The sequence below is a fragment of the Notothenia coriiceps genome, unplaced genomic scaffold (assembly GCF_000735185.1).
Source record: "Notothenia coriiceps isolate Sejong01 unplaced genomic scaffold, NC01 NC01_scaffold00034936, whole genome shotgun sequence".
In the NCBI taxonomy this organism is placed as follows: Eukaryota; Metazoa; Chordata; class Actinopteri; order Perciformes; family Nototheniidae; genus Notothenia; species Notothenia coriiceps.
The window spans coordinates 31,494-50,700 of NW_011367637.1; the positions used below are offsets into that span (position 1 = coordinate 31,494).

Genomic DNA, 19,207 nt, shown 5'->3' on the forward strand with positions numbered 1-19,207 from the left:
CACACACACAAACACACACACACACACACACACACACACACACACACACACAGTCACTAATTATTGTAATTTCTTATCTGCGTCTATTAGAATCAGAAGAGAGGTTTCTTCAAGATCCCCAGTTTCAGATTCTTTGCCAGACAAGGAGATGAAAAGGTACCCATCCCTCTTTTTTTTTTTCAGTATCGTCAATTATTTAATAGGAAGAATTTCTCCCAAAATTTGTCTGTGTGCCTATTTTGTCTGTCCAGGATGGTGTTTTCCGCATGAGCCTAAGCCCCGACGGCGCCCTGCTCGCTGTCATCCACTTCTCGGGTCGCCTCTCTCTGTGGGACGTCCCCTCCCTCAAACAGAGGGCCACATGGAGCCAAGATCAACAGGTAAACCTCTAAGCTGTTTATCTGTGTGTGGTGAGAATGTATGCATGCTTTTTCTGACTAAACCTGTGAGCATTGCAGTCCTGTGCTGGCATTATTTTGCGCATTAGATGCTCGACTGAACGTATTAATGTAATCTCTCTCTGGCCCAAGTCTGAGTGGGTAGAGAGGGATTGTGTGCACGCCCATTAGATATTAAGTGAGGTAGCTTAGACACAACCTCTATTTGCATGTATTGCTGATGTATGTGTGTGTTCCTCTTTATCGCCTGGTCTGAGCCTGCAGAGCTGTTGCATGTGCGTGCTTCACGTGTAAACAGGGTTAGAAGATTAATTTCACCCCCACCTCCTCCTCCTTATCCTTCTTCTTCTTCTTTTCCTCTTTTCCTCTTTGGTCCCACCATCCTTCGGTCCTGCCCGCAGCCAGGATTTGACGAGATCAACCCAGAGTGGAAGACATCGCTGGAGAGAAGGAAGAAAATAAAAGGTACTTTGGCCTGAAGGGCTAAAGAGAGCCGACTTTGTTGCTGACACAGCAGCGCACTGTGGATACAGTGTAATGATCTTTGACATGCACTATTCTCTGAATTATACAGTTATTTAGACACACATCCAAGGCCAGAAAATATTTTCCTCCTTCAAAGTGTCCAAGCTTGTGAGTGTGTGTCTGTGCTGTGTGTGCGTACGCCTCTTTAGGCAGATTTACAGTCCCTTTTTTTTTGACAGTTTTGGGCCAGTTGTAATGACAGCAGTGACAGCTTGTGTAAGCAATAATCTGTGCGAGTCTTCATCTCATGGATGACAAGTGATGAATTTGCCCACATGTGTAAATATGTCTCAGTGAAGGAAGCCAATTCTAAAATGTTAATGTGATAACAAAATAGAATCCTAAAAGTGGACAAAACAATGTCAAATACAAGTTCCACCACATTTCTCTGGTGAATATGCACATTTGTAAAACGTATGTTTCCTGTCCTAGATAAGGAGCAGTACTACCCGCTGGAGGATGTGAGCTGGTGGAGCGACGTGGTGCTGATTCTGGCTCGCTGCTCTGGCTCCGTCACCGTGTCCTCAGTCAGGACGCTGCGCAACCTCCTGGGGAAATCCTGCGAGTGGTTCGAGCCCTCGCCTCGAGTCACGGCGGCACACGAAGTGGGCTTCCTCAGCCTGGAGGTACGTGTTCAGAGAGCGGTTTGCATGTATGGTTAAGTAACATTTAAGGGGTTTGCACGTTAATGAATGGCATGTGGGACTCATGTTAGCGTAAAACCATCTTTTAGCATCATACATCATAGACCTTGGCCTTCAGGGCTTTTAAAGGCCTTTTATACAATACAATATATCCTCTTTTCATTCCATTTAAAATGTTCTCAACACTAACCCAGCATGCACTAGGCAAAAAAATGCAAACCCTGGACCGGTATATTATTGGGATGTCAGTTATTTTGTTTCATTTATAAACATATTAAAGAAAAAATCATTTTCGGCACAATGTTTCTTTGTGAAAATAGATGATTTATGAATTTGTACTGCCAGCTGATGTGAATCACTGTCACCAATGACTATATTGAATATTTATATCTGACTATGGTTTTTATAGTCATTGTGTAAAAGCCTTTACAAATACAGCCTACTGTATGGTAACAGAATATGTGTAAAGTTGTTGAAGTATATAATGATGAGACAGGAATCCCTCGTTCTTTATTCCCCCACAAAGCCCCTGTTATCACAGCCATTCCACGTTTACTTCAGTCCTCCCTTTTTTCTTCTTTTTCTCTGATTGCATAGAGAGAGAGATTTTTTTTTTACCAGCCAGCTGCCAACTTTTTGGAACGGTTTCATCAGCCTGCTTCAGTATGGAGAGGGGGGGGGGATGGGTGCCGGCGTAGCTGTATCTAAAGCTGAGGGTTTTATGCGTGTTGAAATTACCTTGAGCACGGGGCTTGTATTGTGTGCCGCCTCGCAGATGTGATAATGTAGAATATGTGACCTTGTGTGTTTACGATGATTACACGTGCATCTTCCTGCGCGTGATGAGTAATGTATTAGTGCAGCACTATGGAAGCTGCCTCAGCTCCTCATTGAGTAAGGCACTTAAAGCTTTACAGGTGCTAAATGTTTCATAAACCCTGGCTGGGAGGCCCTCTGCTCGAGGATAGCATTTTCTATAGTGAGCATAAAAACCCATAGGGGCACCACTACAAAATATGATGTCTTGCTGCAGCGTAGGGATAAAAACAATTGGCAAGTACTATCTCCCGGGACAGGACACATTAGAAGAAGTATTGTGCTTAGCTTTGGATTAGAATCTTGTTTGTGCTTTTGACAGCTTGCTGATCCAGCTTGATGGAGTTAAATAATTAAGTTAGCCAGATTATGATGTAAACAATGCTGCATTACACCCTGTTGGGGAAATATTTTCCAAGGCCCATAACTTTGACCCAGTTTATCAGTTTATACTGACCTCACTGAGCACAGGCACCTGTAACCTTGGCTGCTGTGCTCTCAGTACTTTGTCTCCCTGTTCCTGCCTGTTGGCGTCAGCTGATAGAGGTGTTATGATTCTATCTTGTTATGCACAATGTTGATTATTCTCTCAGAACTAGCTAAATACATGGGTCTGTGGTAGAGATCTTCCGAATTGGTTTGGCATCTCAACCTGTGGTCAACTCGTGGCTCATGACATGTCTTGTGAATTCTCCGGCTGAAGCGCCAAATAAACCGTCAGTGTTTTCCATCAAAGTTCCAGCTCTCCTCATGTCTCTCTGAGTCCTGTTTCCAATTGCTTCAGCAGTTTCCCTCACACACACACACACACACCCATGCTTCATTTTTCAGCAAAGAAGTGTCCCCCACTAGTCATTCCGGGCGAAAGCTGTACATCTGATACGTTCAATCTTTGGAAATGGCCGTTGTTTTTGTTTTGCAGACCTCACTTTATGATTTGGGCCAACAAGGCAGATGTATTTTTATGTAAAGAAACAACTGCTGCTTTATTGCCACATCAGATGCGTGTGTGTGGAGTATAATTCAAAGTTATCACTATGCATTACTCTTGTTCCTCAACTCTCTTGTGCACCATCATTTTTGAATGGTTCCGCTTCACTACTTCTCAACTATGTGATCCCTCAATTGACCTCCATTCTATTTTATTTACTTAATGCTCTGCAGTGTGAGGTGAAGCTGGCTCAGAAGCGCGGCCGCCTGGAGAGCAACCTGAGCGGCGGGGCCAGTGACGATGAGGAGGGGGATGATGGCGGAGACTCTGATTCAGATGAAGAGTCCTCAGCTAAAGCCCGCTACTTTGGCTACGTCAAGCAGGGCCTGTACTACGTGACGGAGATGGAGAGGTTTGCGCCACCTCGAAAACGTCCCCGCACCGTGATGAAAAACTACCGTCTGGTCAGTCTGAGGTCGACAACACCAGAGGAACTGTACCAGAGGAAGGTAGGACGGAAAATCTACAAGTAGAATCAGAATCAAGTTTATTCCAGGTAGGTTTACACATACAAGGAATTTGCTTTGATATCTGGTGGTGCGAACATAAACAATCTAAAAATAGGTTGCAAAGTAAAAAAATAAATAAATAAAAAGTCTTCTTGTAATTTAAGAATAGCATTAATAAGGAAGCTAAAGACAAGTGTTTACACCAAATGTAACTATACAAATAACCTTAAAAGCTAACAAACAAAAACACTTAGGACAATGACTATATATGGCAAACTACAGTGTATTATATTATAAAGTGGAGGGCTGTGCAGACATGTTTGCAAAAATGTGCAAAAAGCAGTCGAGTTGAGCATGAACATGACTCACAGTATTAAAAAAAGACTAAAAAGAACAAAATGTTGTTCGGGTGGCGAGAGGTTTTGGTCCTGATGGAGCGCAGTCTCCTGCCAGAGGGGGGCAGGGTAAACTGTCTGTCCAGGGTGGGAGGGGTCGGCCACAATTTTCCCTGCCCGCCAATGACTTTGGCTCCAAAAAGTGCTTTACAGCAAAGAGTTACTGTACTTTTTGATGGCAGTATCAGAACTAAGTCCGTAAGAAGAATGCAGATGACTTCATTTGTGTCCTCCTTTTGAATTTTAAGACTTTCACCTGAGCCTGAATCCATTTTGTCCCACTTTTCATTTGAAAGAGCACATTTTGAATGGGCTGGATCAGATAAAGAAAGAATAATGAGACCTCTTTATGGATAGTCCATCGCAAAGCTTTCTGTAAAAATAGTCTCACCATTTTGAGGATAACCATGATCCAGGAACTTTACTTCAAGGTTCTAGGAAGGGAGGTTGGTCGAAGGGTTAATTGCTTTGGTCCAGACTGAAATAAGTCAATGACTATCAGATGAATTCCCTTATTTTCGGTATATTTTGCTGGAGTTTTATTTTCTTTCAGTTCTTTTTATTTTGCAATAACAAGACCACCTGCAACAATGACCCCGCTACGCCCTTTCGTCACTTGATGTTAAACTGACTTTATACAGGGTTGTTCAAGATTGCATGCGTGTGTATCAAAGTGTTCTGAATGGAAGACCATCGTTAACACAAGGCACTCGGTAATAGGAAGTGAAATTGAGAAATGAAAAGCCATTCAGTCATAATGAGAGGTTAAACAGAAGCAGCACGTTCAGGCCCACAATGTCAAAAAACTATAATCAGGTCTGTGTCAAGAGGGGAAAGGTTTGTAATATGTAATCTTGTGATCGTGTTGAGAATTTGTCCAAAAAAGTCTAAAATGATCCACCAATTTCATGGTATTTTGGACAAACATGAGGGTGAATCTAAGAGGTTGACCTTCTTTGTTTATAAAATGTCTAAATGACTGTTTGATGGATTTTCATGATATTTAGTATGAATTGTAATCACTTCAATCATCAGGGCAAATCTTCACTTTCTCCAATACGTTCTGTAAATGACTAGTGACCCTACATGACTAATGATGTTCCCATCAGCCTTAGCTGTACTTCGTGCTTAGTGCTCATTAGCAAATGTTAGCACGGCTACATGCACACTGCGCCCAATTACAGAGTGACAGAGCGGCTGGCGTTTGTCTTTGAGGTTTTGAATGGATAGTGACTCTGAGGAGAAGTCACATCGCAGCATTCATATTTAATGAAATTCTCCCACATCGTGGCTGGAAATGTGCTTTTTATTTGACAGTTCAGGTCCAAGTGTGAACAAACCCAGTAGGATTTAGGGTTTTATGAGTTATGATTCTTTTTGGTTATTTATTTACAAGAAAAGCTTTCCTTCACTGCTTCTGCCTTCATGGTTGGATTTAAATGCTCGTTTAGCTTAGCAATCTAAACAGCTATTCCAGAGCTGACGTGCAGTTCTCTGCCTCACACAGTGTTGTAAATTCATTTGGGCAAAGGAATTACCTATTTAATATTTCAAAGACACTCCATTCCTAATTACACCAACCCCTTATGTAAGGCCTTTATCATATGCAAAGTGATACATGGGTCTCATGTGCCTCACTGTAATGCCGGCAATCACGCTTTAACATCAGTCATCAATTCTCTTCAATGGTGGATATCACATTTCCCATGAAAGTCTTCATTTTCTTTTTGCCGCTTAATTTAGCAGCAACTGAAGGACGTCATATGAATCTGTTTGGTCACTGACTGAATTATAACAGGCTGATCTACAAAATTGGTTTCTGACTAAATAAATCCTGTGCCAGCTCACTGAAGTGCAATTGTTTTGTTGGACCCACGCCAGAGTGTTGTTGAGGAGAAATGAAAAAACAAGCAAGATGTTCAGTCTGCTTTTAAGGCAATTCTTTCCACTCCCAAGGGCCTCTCAGAGATGCTAATTGCCGCATTGGAAATATGGTTGTTGTTGCGGCTCGCTACAAATTGCAGCAAATACAACAACATGCTCCATCATAAAACACACCATCAGCTCTCAATGGTCCAAAGTTTTACCATGGTTCATCAGTCATTTTTATGACCCATCATCTACTTCCTTATTCATCATTGTCATCATCATTAGATGCCATTAGTCATCGCCATCAATTCTAACAGTGGAGAGTTACACGGTAATATATCATTATTATCTCTTTGTACCACTTGGTATCCGCGGGACTAACCGCAGCTGCTGCGCTCCTGTTGGAATATTTTATTCACAAGTATCCAATTGTAGGCGTGTGAGTGAATGAAAGTGTGTATGGTTTGCATGTGTGTGCATGCATATTAGTATGTCTATCTTGTGTGTGTCAAGGCCTGCATTTTGCTAGTTATGTTTGAACAGCTTGACATTTTCGCACTCGCTCGCACACGGAAAGCGGAATGACCTGATCTCCGAGGTTCACCAGAGGTTTTGCAGTGAGACCTCAAGTCTTTCCTCAAGTCAGCCTATTCATGTGTTTCAGCGGTTTGATGAGGCGTTCGGTGGCGTAACCCTGCCTGCGTGAGGAGCATACTGGCAGAGCTCCTAACATTTTTATTAGCCGAATCCGGAGAGAGAAGGAAGCTGTTTTTGATGTCCTCCTACGTGAGGTTTAACTGTGTGGGGTTCTTATTGCCCTCAAGGAACCGCAGTCTGGCTAATGTGTTGCTTTCTACTCCTACACACAGAAAAAGATGGATACTCAGCCGATGTGTGTCAGTCAGAACGCTGGCACACATGTGCCATCACACACATACAGCAGGTCTTCATGAAAGTGCTTTTGTTGGATCAAATCAGTGTGTGAGACATTGATGTGATTCAAAACCTCTTTTAGTATTATTATATGTCAACATCTATTTAGGCAATTTGAAAATAATAATAATGATGTCAGCAGCACTACTTCTACTGCTTCCAAAGACAAATAAACGCTATGCTGGAGACTTTGTGAGCATGTTCTACGGTACAGTGGTGTTTTACCACATTAAATGCTATCAAACACGTAATGATTGTACACTTCTCTTTCTCATGTGCTCCATCCAACGTCTTATTAGTGCAGGACCAGTACTACCTGGGGACCTGTAGTTTGTAATAATAGTGGAGGTCGTCTGTCATACTCTTAATTTGCCAAGTACATATTCATACCGTAACACAAAGGTCATGTGATAATATTTGTCCCATGGGAATAGGCATCTCTTGATATAGCGTGATCATTTGCTTTTTACAATTTTTAGTTTTGGCACATTTTTACTGCTTTCCCTGGTTATAGAATTATGGAGGTTATGAATAATAAATAAAGGTTGTGACAGCTTTTTTGGTGCAAATTTAGGAAGCTACTCTTGCTACGAAAACATAAGTGGGCGCCTTAATGATATATTAATATTCATTACATGAAGAATAAATGATGTAAAGTGGTATAATATTTGTAAAATGATGTTTCTAGACAAAGCCTTGAAATCATATTGGTGGGATAATGTTAATACATTTAAGTAAAATACACGGGTTATACTATTTGCATAATAAATAAATAAGGCTATGGTATAATAAGGCTTTAGTCCGTTTTTTCTACTTTTACTTTTTTAGCCAATACTTTGCTTGATGACCAAATACCTGCAACACATATGGCAATACTCACTGTGTGGTAATAAGTCCCAATGCCTTGCTCTTGATTCCTCTTTTTGGGTTTCTGATTTTATTTCCCAAATATCCCCAAATATTCAATTCGCCTTCAGCCATTCTCCTTATCCCTACGTAGCAGCCCCATCCAGTGTGTGTCACTTCGCTACACAGATTGAAATCTGCGTGTTAGAGCGCTCCTATTCAGTCTTTGAGTATTCAGTGTGCGTACTCAGGACTTCGGGAGTGCCATAGCTTTTCAACACATTTATTCAAAACCTTAGCTTCTTTGTCCTTCAGCCTGATGGGAAATCAGGCCAAGGACTTTCTCCTCTCTAATATTTCTTTATATACACCATGTGGTTGTAGTTCCTTTAAATCATTTCATTCGTTTAATTCTCTTCAGGGACATGCTTGAATCAGTCTCTTAGGTTGATAAATGGATATAAAGCATAAAAGGTACCTCACAGATTCCGAAATGCATGAAACTGATCGGCCCTTCTTTTATCTTAGCAATATTTGTTTAGTAATGAACCTTAACAATAAATAAATGATGTTTCTTAATTAGATTTTCTGCCCCCAACAACCTTCTTATCAGACAGTTTCCTTCATTTCACAGTGACTCACTTCCTAATAAATGTCCATTTGCTCGTCTTTTGTGATCATATACGTTCCCTGCTATCTGTGAAGATAACATCCATGTATATTGATCTTGTCTTCCTAATGTTATGTTGTTGTTTGCATTTTTGTTTATCCCGCAGATTGACAATGAGGAATACGGTGAAGCCCTGTCTCTTGCTCAAGCGTATAACCTGGATTCTGACCTGGTGTACCAGAGACAGTGGAGGAAGAGTACCGTCAGCATCGCCTCAATACAAGATTATCTGGTGAGAGATAAGAGAAATAAGAGAGATATATATATATATATCCGGAAATTAGGAAAGGAGGAGAAAAGAATGGATGAGAGAGAAGAATTGTGTCAGATTGTTGGTGTCTATCAAAGCATATTAGACTTCTGGTATTCAATATACAGTATGTGTGTGTAGGTGAGTAGGGTTACAGCACACGCTTAAGTCCCTTTACTCTATTTCACGCATCATTTTTACCAATTTGCTGCAGAATTTCACACCTCTCCCTCCTAATTCTGTTTCTCATTTCATCCCATCATTTCTTCTGAACTCATTCCCAAAATCCCACCCTCAGAGCAAGATCTGCAAGCGCTCATGGGTGCTGCACGAGTGTGTGGAGCGAGTACCAGAGAATGTTGACGCAACCAAAGAGCTGCTTCAATACGGCCTGAAGGGAACCGACCTCGAGGCCCTCATCGCCATAGGAAACAGGGAAGATGGGGGCAGGTAAGGAAAAAAACACATAAATAGAAAGAATGTAAATCGACTTTTGTTCCTCCTTCCCTCCTATCAACCTGTGGCTCGTTCAGCATGCCTCATTTTGTTTCTCCGTATTTACCCTCTAGCCACAGTATGTGTCATTTCCTTGCATTCTCACAGGTTTATCATGCCAGGCGACGTTGACCTCGACGACCTCCCGTACGAAGACATCTTGTCAGGAGACGAGGAGCTGGAGATGAAGAAGGAGCGGGAGAACAAGAAGAGACTAGAGCTGTTGGCCAAGGTCGACTTCAGCAGGTACACAGACAGACACACTGTCGGTTATGCAGTCAGACAGCAGAACAAGACAGAAAGTCGCAGCAGGCAGAAATGTTGCCAAAGTTTTTGAATTTACAGAGACAGGAGCATTTGAACACAATCACAGTGGCTGGGTAGTGCTTACAGATACTTCAGCTGGAGGACCCAAGCTTGGTTGGCAAGCAACTGCACGGCTGAAGTGTCCTTGTGCAAAATTACTCAAGCCATTATTTCATACGTAAACTCTTGACTTGAAAGTATCGCCCTCTTTTCTTTTTTTTTAAGCATGGGTTTAGGAATCGATTTGTTGGTCTGCTGGATTATTGATTTGTTGGTCGGTTCACTACTTTGGTCCAGACTGAAATGTATCGACAACTATTGGGTATATTGACATGACATTATGTTCAGACATCCATGATTAACCGATCATTAATAACTGTCCTATTCCCCTGACTTCAACCCTAGCATCACCATGAGGTGTGCATTTGTGGTTCCAAAAGAAAAATCTTGACAACTATAAAATTGATTGCCATGACATGTGACTCTGAATTTGTATTCAGCTCCACCAGCAGGACAATTTTATTTGTATCATTGTTAAAGGTGGGGTAGGAAATTCACTTCAGAAACACTTTTTGTTATATTCCATGGAATGCTCTTAACATCCCGATAGCAATGAATATCTTAAGTGCTTTGACAATAAATACATACAAAAATGTATCATCTGTGGAAGCCGTGGCGCTGTAAAAAGCACGACCAATCATCTGAGCCGGCCCGGCTAAAATAACTGGATGGCCTACCTGCCTGTCAGCATTCCATTTGTGCACAAACTTATCTCGTGCCCTCATTGGTCATGTGCGCGTCCGTGTGTGTTGGAGGAGGGGCTCTGTAAGGAAGTCTGAAGGATGGGGCAGATTTTTTTCGGCTGCGTACTTTCAAATTCTAGCGCACTCGAGCTGGTTTCTCCATTCTTACCTACCCTACCTTTAAGTGAAGTAGGTCAACATTTATTTTGATGGATTGGCCCCAAATATTGTGCCGATAATCATGCTTACCAGATGTTGACTTTAGTAATCCCATTACTTTTTCTCTATTTCAACAAGTATTGTTGACATTTTTGGCTAATGGTAAAATGTCTGAACTAGGGAATGATTACCATGAATTCAGGAGAGAAGATTCATGGTTTCCAGATACTGATTTGGTATATTTTGGATCCCCTAGCCTTTTAACTGTGGTCATCATCAGTTTGAAATTCATTCAATGTTTTTGTTAATGACCACATTAACAAAAACATAACTAGCACATGTTAGCATGCTTACAGTCTTAACTAAGATGGTGCATTTTTTATTTTCTAAACATCTAAATGCTAGCTTGCTGTGCCTTGAAACGGCTACACAGTGCCTATTTCTTTGCTTTACAGTACACTCTTAGTGTTGTCACTTTACTGTTGGAGGGTATTTGTAATATTTTTTTCATTTTTAAAGTCTGCATCACCAGAATTCAACAACAGCTTCCAGCTCTCGGTAGCAGGTGTTAGGTGGGTGTTGAAATCTCACTAAGGAAAACCTGCCGCTGGCCTGTGTGTGTCGCCTAGTAGCTAGAGCCTAAATTAAGTCATTATTATTCAAAGTATGAAATATAATAACAGGGGCAGCGACTTCCACTGCCATTTGTGGGAAAGGAGAGATTGTGGTGACGGTATTTAAGGTGCAGACGAGGAAACAATAAGGGAATGGCAGAGGGGGCTGCCAAATTTAACACTGATTGTTTGATTAGGTCGCACACCGGAGAGCGGGGATCATAAAGGCAGGGACATTAATGAGGATGAGGGAGCAAGAGGGAGAGCACATTGGTGGAGATTAGTGGGTAATCTGCTGGAGGTAATTTATGCCTTTGTTGTTGAGTGCCCAGGGAAAGACTAATGAAAAACCCTTTAGTGTTAACTAATCACCTCTCATACACACACACACACACACACATACACATACCCATGTATCATGAAAGACTCTTAAGTTTAATATCAGGTCTAACACATGTTAAACACATCTGTTGAAAAGACCAGATGTAACCCCAAGAAAATGCTCTGAAATGAATTATGCCCCTTTTTAAAACGGCATACCTATACTGTGTTACAAGGATTTCTAGCTTCAGTAGCTATATTGAGCTGTCTCTTTTGTTCTCTTCACCTCAGATGCTTAACCAGTGAGCCTCCGGTCTGCATCTGAATGAGGAGGAGCAGAAACATAATTTAATATCTCCGCCTCAGCTCACTGTTAAATTTATTTTGTCCCTTTTGATTTTCTATCTGTTTGGCTCATTGGGTAATACAACTATTTAGCTTTATTGCGGACCTGTAGTCTCTGGCTGAAAAAGAGGAGATGGAAGATAAAAAAAAGATAAAAGAGGGAGTTAGAAAATCCATAGCATTAAAAAATATTAATGCAAAACATTACATTCAATCTTAAGTGAATTTGTTATAGTGTTTGCCAGGCTGCTCTTACACCTGTGCCCAAAATATTTGTGTATATATACATGTAAATGTGTGTGAATATGGGTGAAGCAAAGCCCCTCACTAAATGATCTGCCCATGTTGCCTTTAGGCCTGCAGCCAAGGTCTGAGACAGGTAATAATTCTCTTAATTTCTTTTTAACTACACCACCATTACAGAAATGGCTTAGTATCGATCACAGCTGCTCTGTATGTGCTTTTGTGTGTGATGATCCTGTGCGTAGATAAGGGCTGTATTTAACTATTGACTGTGACAGTAAGTGCAGCTTTCGTCCCTCTGCGTGTTAGGTGGCTGTCTGTGTCTGTGTGCGTTTATGTGTGTGCTAGAGAATAGGGATTCACTGATCAGACTTTTTCCGTCCTGATAATGGTACCTAGGCTTTGAGTTTGGCTAACGATCCAATAGCAGTGTTATAAAAACACTACTGCATCGAAGTGACTGGATTGGTGATCATTCTTTATGTGTAATGTAATAATGTAAGATGAAGTGAGGACCCAGTCTGCTCTGATTGGTTGGCTCTGTTGTGATTGGAATTCTAGCCTTTGCAGACCATTCACATCCACACAATCTTATATAACATTACAGGGAAGGGAAAGACCAAAAAGCATAATTGGGCCAGTTTTAAAACCTTTTAAATCCAATAACTATTTCTACAAAACCTAAAAAAGGAATTAAGATTTCAGTTCCAGAAAAAAAAAAGTTAGTCAATCTTAGTTGTGTATTGTTGATGCTGACTTATGACATAGCACCTATAATCATACACAATCATATCATATAATTAAATAGTTTAGCCAAATGGCAGTAGTCACTCTTAAAGGTAGCTATTGACAGTTCTTGCCACATTTTCAATATTCATAGTCAAACCATCTCAATGACAATGTTAATCCCCTTTAAGCAAACACACATTTTGTTAATAAATTAATAAAAATGATCTCCTTCTCCATCCTTTCTTGTTACTACCAGCTTTACCCTTATAGGCACTGTGCTCTTCTTGCACTGTATTCAGTCACCCTGAAATGTATTGTCACATGAAATACAGACTTCCTCAGGACTCTGTTATTGCTTCATATTCTTAACTGTCATGCTCCAGTCTGTTTTTAAAACTGTTTTGGGCTTCAAGCAGACAGTTTTATTTTTTCTCTTCTTCTCATCAGTCTGTGTGCATAAAGTATAATTCAGAATGTGCCGAGGGCCGTTATATCTGCTGCTCTGACTTTCTGCATACAACAGCAAGGTGTGTGTGTGTGTGTGTGTGTGTGTGTGTGTGTGTGTGTGTGTGTGTGTGTGTGTGTGTGTGTGTGTGTGTGTGTGTGTGTGTGTGTGTGTGTGTGTGTGTGTGTGTGTGTGTGTGTGTGTGTGTGTGTGTGTGTGTGTGTGTGTGTGTGTAAGAGAGAGTGTGTGTGTGTGTGTGTGTGTGTGTGTGTGTGTGTGTGTGTGTGTGTGGTCTGCTGCAAGGTGTTTATGTTGTTATCTGATCAAATTCAGAACTCAATCAGAAGTTTCATTTTCACATTTGCTCCAGCAGTAGCAGTGTGTGTGGGTGTGCTTTACTGATGCATCTAAGCGCATGTGAAGACATGTGCAGAAGTGTTTTTGCCTGTTTATGCAGTCCAATTTTATCCCCTTCGCACTGTGTGATAATCGCTTTTATCACACACCGCCTTTCGGTGTGTGTGTACATGAAAGCGACTGCGTTGTCCTGTTTATGCGGTTCAATCTCTGCCCAGTACGGTCATATTCAGGGTGTTAGTACAGAGATGGAGGTGTGATGCCATCTAATTGTAATAACCTGAAGTCCTGATGGCTTTGAAATATAAGACACACACACACACACACACACACACACACGCACGCTCACCAAAACACACACACCTTGAGGCAATCAGGGTTCAGTCTCTTTACATTAGACAGCGTGTGCAATGATGGGTAACGGCCTAAAGTGCAGTTAAAGTCGGGCACATTACATCTTAAACCTCACATTCTTCAATCTCCATTCAGATGTGTCGCTTTTTTAGTTTTCGCTCATGGCCCACTTTACCCCCCGGTTTCCCCTTGAGTCACTGTTTATGTAAAGGCAATTCAGGGAACTAATATAACCCTTTTGTAAAGGCGCAGGCTCTCTGTTACCCTTTTGGTGTACTGCCAAGTTGCCCATTTGTATGTGTAACAGTCTACACGCTGTTTATCTTGTACAGCTGTGAAATTGTAAGTAAGATTAGCTATTGAGAAGCAAAAGCCATGGACCTTTACTAAATTCAGCCAACTCTGACCTGCTGCCGGCATTTCCACAATGCCGTGATGGCGTTTCTCTTTAATGGGCACTTCAGAGAAAAAAAAATTAAGATGTCTTCATGAATTGCTGTTATTGATTCCGTAATTTGTATTAGAATGACATGTAATGATATAGGCACAAACCAACGTACCGAACAATTACACAAATATGAGCGAATGCGGAAGAACCTTAAATGAACATTTCCAGCAGGGGGTGACATTTGTTAAAAGGCGTCTGATTGTATAGAGGCCTATGAAATAACCCGGATACTTCTCACTTGATTTATTACCTCAGTTAACATTTTCCTCATTAGTTTATGGTCTAAATTGCTACTTACAAGTATTTACAATACATCACAATCTTCAATGAATAGTTGTGGTCCCATTTAGAGTCAAATTGATTGATTGATTTTGATAGACAGTTTGCTACTGCGGCATGGTCTGATTTTTCATATTACAATACAAACCCTTTCACAGTGTGATTTCAGTTTGTAAAGGCTTATTTGAATTTGTAAAACATGTCTGTTTGAGCTGTTGGTTAGGTTATACTTTGCTCCACCCTTGTGTCACTTCTGGTTCCAAGGAACAGACATTGCCACAGCCAAAATGCCAAATTGCCAAACTCAGGGCTTCAAAAAACGCACTCCTCAAATCAATGGGGGACGCAACGGTCACTACGTCGACTTTCATTTAAAGTCTTTGCACTAGTGATGCACATGCTGAAATTCAAATATTGTATCCTGTCCTTTGTCTCTCTCCACAGTACTTACAATTTAGCTTATAATGCATACATTAGCTCTGTGGCCCACAAGGTTATAAACACACATTTACAGGTTTTACATTTAGATTAATAAACCTTTATGTAGTAAATTAAGTGTTTTATCAAACCTTGACAGAAGGACAGCCTGTCACCTTGTTTTTTGCTTCTGAAGTCACTTTATGTTGGATTGAGTCATCATGTGAAACCCGAGAGAAGAACAGACAGGTTAAAATAGCTTTCTAACATCTCCTCTCATATCTGCTCCTTCTCTCCCCTCTCCTTGCTCCATCTCCTAGTTTTTTTTCTCTGAAGAGGCAGAGCAAAGCAATAATTACCACTGGTTCGAGTGCTAAGCTGCCCCTCTTTGATGTGCCAGAGAGTGTGTTGAGCCAGTGTTAATCTCTGTTAGTCTGTGTAGGAACCCTGATAAGGCCTGATAGCGCACTCTGTAATGAGGGATTAGGGATTAAGACGGCGGTGGAGGGGTCAGCTCTCCTGTGGTCACACTGCGGTTGATCCAGGCCAAGCTTTTTTTCCAGGGAGCTTTCGGCACTGCTCCACATGGTCAGGTTGTTTCCTTGTGGAATATTCTTGGAGGTGTGTGAATATGTGGTGTTTATTTTTTTTATCTTACCGTGTGAACTGTCGTACTCGGCCTCGTGGGTCCTTTCCCCTGGGCATACCTCGGGTGATTGAATTGTATATAGATCCTATATAGCCTTGTGCCTTGGTGTTCGTGGTCATCCAATTTATTTATGGTTGTGATTAAATGACATTGAAAATGGATTTGATTCTCGCAGGGCAATCACTCACCTCATTGACAACTAGCGTCCCATACATAACAACCAAAGGGCTCTTGTGGTCATAAGGAGTTGATTTGTGGCCCTTAGAAAATGATTAGGTCTAGAGGGCACTGTGTGGTATTGTAGTCACCAGTCCACAGCATTGTTATATAGGTCCCTGCGGGTCGCCTGTATAGGGTCAATTTACAGTTCATTTAAAGCTAGAGTGTGTGCATTAGTGACGTGTGTGGGTCAGGGTTGAAGTTTGAAGCACTTTCCAGATCTTGCAATTTTATTATTTAAGTCGGGATTTAACATTTTAATTATGAAGTGTTGAGATTGTGTCAGCATACTGTTGATTAAAGTGTTAACATTTGCTTTGTTAGGCTGACTCTGGAGCAGAAGGAGCTGTGTCGGAGCCGACTGAAACTACTCTCCTATCTGGACCGGCTCGAAACATACGAGGTAACATTTGTTTTATCTCTAATCACTTTATTTATTTCTGGATCACATAGGACTTAGTTATTACACAACCTGAAATTATACTGAAATATCACATTGAAAAGCAGAGTTAAAAAGCCCCAATTAATGCTGCAACTAACAAATAATTTAATTAGGGATTCATGTTCTGATTTAATTAACAGTGAAAATAATCATAGCAGCCTTCATATTAGAAATACAACTGCTTTACAATTAGGGTAAATAGGCAGAATAAACATTAAAACAGGGATAGAATGCTGTAATAAATGGAAAATAAGATAAAAAAACACACTAGACAAAATAGGAAAGGAATGAGATAAAAGTCTCAATCAATTGTTTATCTGTGACTTTTCATTATCTAGTGAAAAATGCTTATCCAATTAATTTTTTTAATTGGTTAAACAACGCCTTGTGCTCTAGCAGATCTATATAAAAAAATATAATTATAAAACCATACATTTACAAAAAAATAAACCATTCAATTTACGATTGTAGATGTCTGCTAGTGTTGCTGTTAATGTAATGTACCATCCTGTCTACACTGGATCGGCTGAGCCTCAACTACACCTGTACATCTGTAGCATGTGAGGAAATAGATTTCAAGCCTAACAACACGTTGTAGGTCATGGTTATACAGGAAGAGTAACAGTTGTTGTAGCCTGTGTAGACAGCTGTAATTGAAATGAAAGCATATCTATTCTGTCAGATAGGTGTGAGATTAAAACGCAGCTGAGATGCCTCTTGTGTAAACACGGTATGACGAGACAAGATAGTCCTGCCCTATGAGAGCCCGCTCCTTCTTGGTCTGGAAATGATGAATTGTTATAGAAATACAATGATTGAATCAATTCAGAACACACCAGATATGTGACTATCCTCTGGGGCAAACGGCTACCATTTTCAAGGTTTCCGGTGTACTCAGCGAATATCCAGGTCAAGACTTTTTCTTCTGTCCACCTCTGATTGTTTACAGTCTGATTTAAAAAAAAAAAAAAAAAACACACATTTTTGTTGGACATTAGCCGGTCAATGCCTCTTTTTCTATTCACACAGTCAGCTTACCCGCTTGCATTCAAAGCCCTCTCAAAGACGATTGGTCAATACTTCTCAGACTGCAGTGCAAAAAGAAAGTTTCCAAAATGTTGTCCCATTGCATGCAGATTCTGCATTCATATACATTATATACATATTGAACAGTCAGTAATGTCCATTATTATTGAAACTCCTTCTAATCGTGTGTTGAGTGGTGGTCTCAAAGTAGTATGAATGGACATTTTCCAGACTATTGTATGATAGAAAATCAAGCATACACAAGTTAGGCTTCCCTTTGTGAAACTACATGGGAAGAAGTATTTGTACTGCTAACCACTATTCAGATAATTCTAAATGTAAGCGTCACTAAAGGATTATATGATGTGTTTATTTACATGTTTGCATAAGAGACACACTACGTTTTTATTGAAAATATTCTTCATTACTTAGTTGTTTTCCAAGCGGCAACTGAACATTTTCTTCTTTTTTTTCTTCCTTTCATATCGAATCCCCCCAAAGCACAGAGGCTTTTCTCATCTGCCTTTTATTGATACTCTCTCTTAACCCCAGTAATCTCTTTAGAAATATTGAAAAGTTGGAGCAGATAGTTACGTGAGAGGCATGTGAAGTGTATAATTAAAAGAATGAAGGTTTGGTAACTCACTAGATGGGAATTAAATTTGACATAAGGAAATATGGTTCCACTCTAACATTAATAGGCCTAGATAAGCATACGTGCAGCATACATAGCTACATGCTTAAAGTGGGACTTTGACACTTGCACTCTGGATTTCAGATTTACGATGAATAATGTTAACACACACGCCCTTTTCATCAAAGGGACGCACTTTCTCCCATGCAGGAGAGGAGATGCCTGCTTCATATTCAGCTCAGACAGAGTGACGTCTCTCGTTTTTATTTCGGACATTGTCATGGTAACTGCAGCCCTCGTCAGATTCCTTTTGCCCCAATCCATTTTCTCTGGCTGTCTATGAATATGATATTAGGGTTTTTATCATCCTGACTTTGGCTGGCTCTGTCTGTATACGGGCCATTCAAAGGGCCATCCATCAGACACGCAGTCTCACACACACACACACACACACACACACACACACACACACACACACACACACACACACACACACACACACACACACACACACACACACACACACACACACACACACACACACACACACACACCCTGGCATAGAGGATGCTACAGATATTTTATACACACAGACATGCATAAATCCTTTTGAGCCAAAGGCCAGGACAACAAATGTTCCCTCCTGACACAGGCGTGTGCACTCACACACTTTCGTACTTTCCTCTGATGGTTTCGACTAAAAGGACACAACAGCTGCATGCTAAGAAGTTAAATAGCATCTCTGTTGACTTTGTCTTTGTGCGTTCATCTGCCGTCGCATCCTCTGCTCGCTCTTTTTTGGTCGTCTCATCTTCGTTTGACTTTCTACTCGCACTATTTTCTCTGTAAAGATAACCCTCTGATTCACAAATGTCTTGTTTTATGAACCACCGTTGCATTCCCCAATTCTAATTCCTCTCGTCTCTTTTTCTTTCTCTCTCATGCTTTACACTCTTCAGGAGATACTTGGCGGACCTCACGCAGCGGAGCAGAAATATGATGCTGAGTTCTTCAAGAAGTTCCGCAGTCAAAATATCGTTTTGTCAGCAAGAAACTACGCCAGGGTAAAATAAGGCTCTTGTTTTTTTTCTAGTTATCAAACTTTTTCTCACAAAATAGAAAAAACAATTTGATGTCTTTACTCTCTTTGTGTGTAAAATGCAGAAATGCGTCATTTGTTTGTATTTCCAACATTT

General features: G+C 40.7%; 1 protein-coding gene across 1 annotated transcript in view; it reads left to right on the forward strand.

Annotated features, from left to right (window-relative positions):
- Nucleotides 1-80: 80 nt before the first annotated feature.
- LOC104962557 (neuroblastoma-amplified sequence-like) overlaps nt 81-19,207 on the forward strand; it is a 76,312-nt gene continuing 57,185 nt past the window's right edge. Inside the window, exons 1-10 of the mRNA XM_010791010.1 lie at nt 81-156; nt 252-380; nt 800-863; nt 1,356-1,549; nt 3,548-3,823; nt 8,643-8,768; nt 9,085-9,236; nt 9,390-9,527; nt 16,234-16,312; nt 18,971-19,075. Of these exons, the coding sequence (XP_010789312.1) occupies nt 267-380; nt 800-863; nt 1,356-1,549; nt 3,548-3,823; nt 8,643-8,768; nt 9,085-9,236; nt 9,390-9,527; nt 16,234-16,312; nt 18,971-19,075 (1,248 nt within the window). The 5' untranslated portion in view covers nt 81-156; nt 252-266. The remainder of the gene's footprint in view (nt 157-251; nt 381-799; nt 864-1,355; nt 1,550-3,547; nt 3,824-8,642; nt 8,769-9,084; nt 9,237-9,389; nt 9,528-16,233; nt 16,313-18,970; nt 19,076-19,207) is intronic.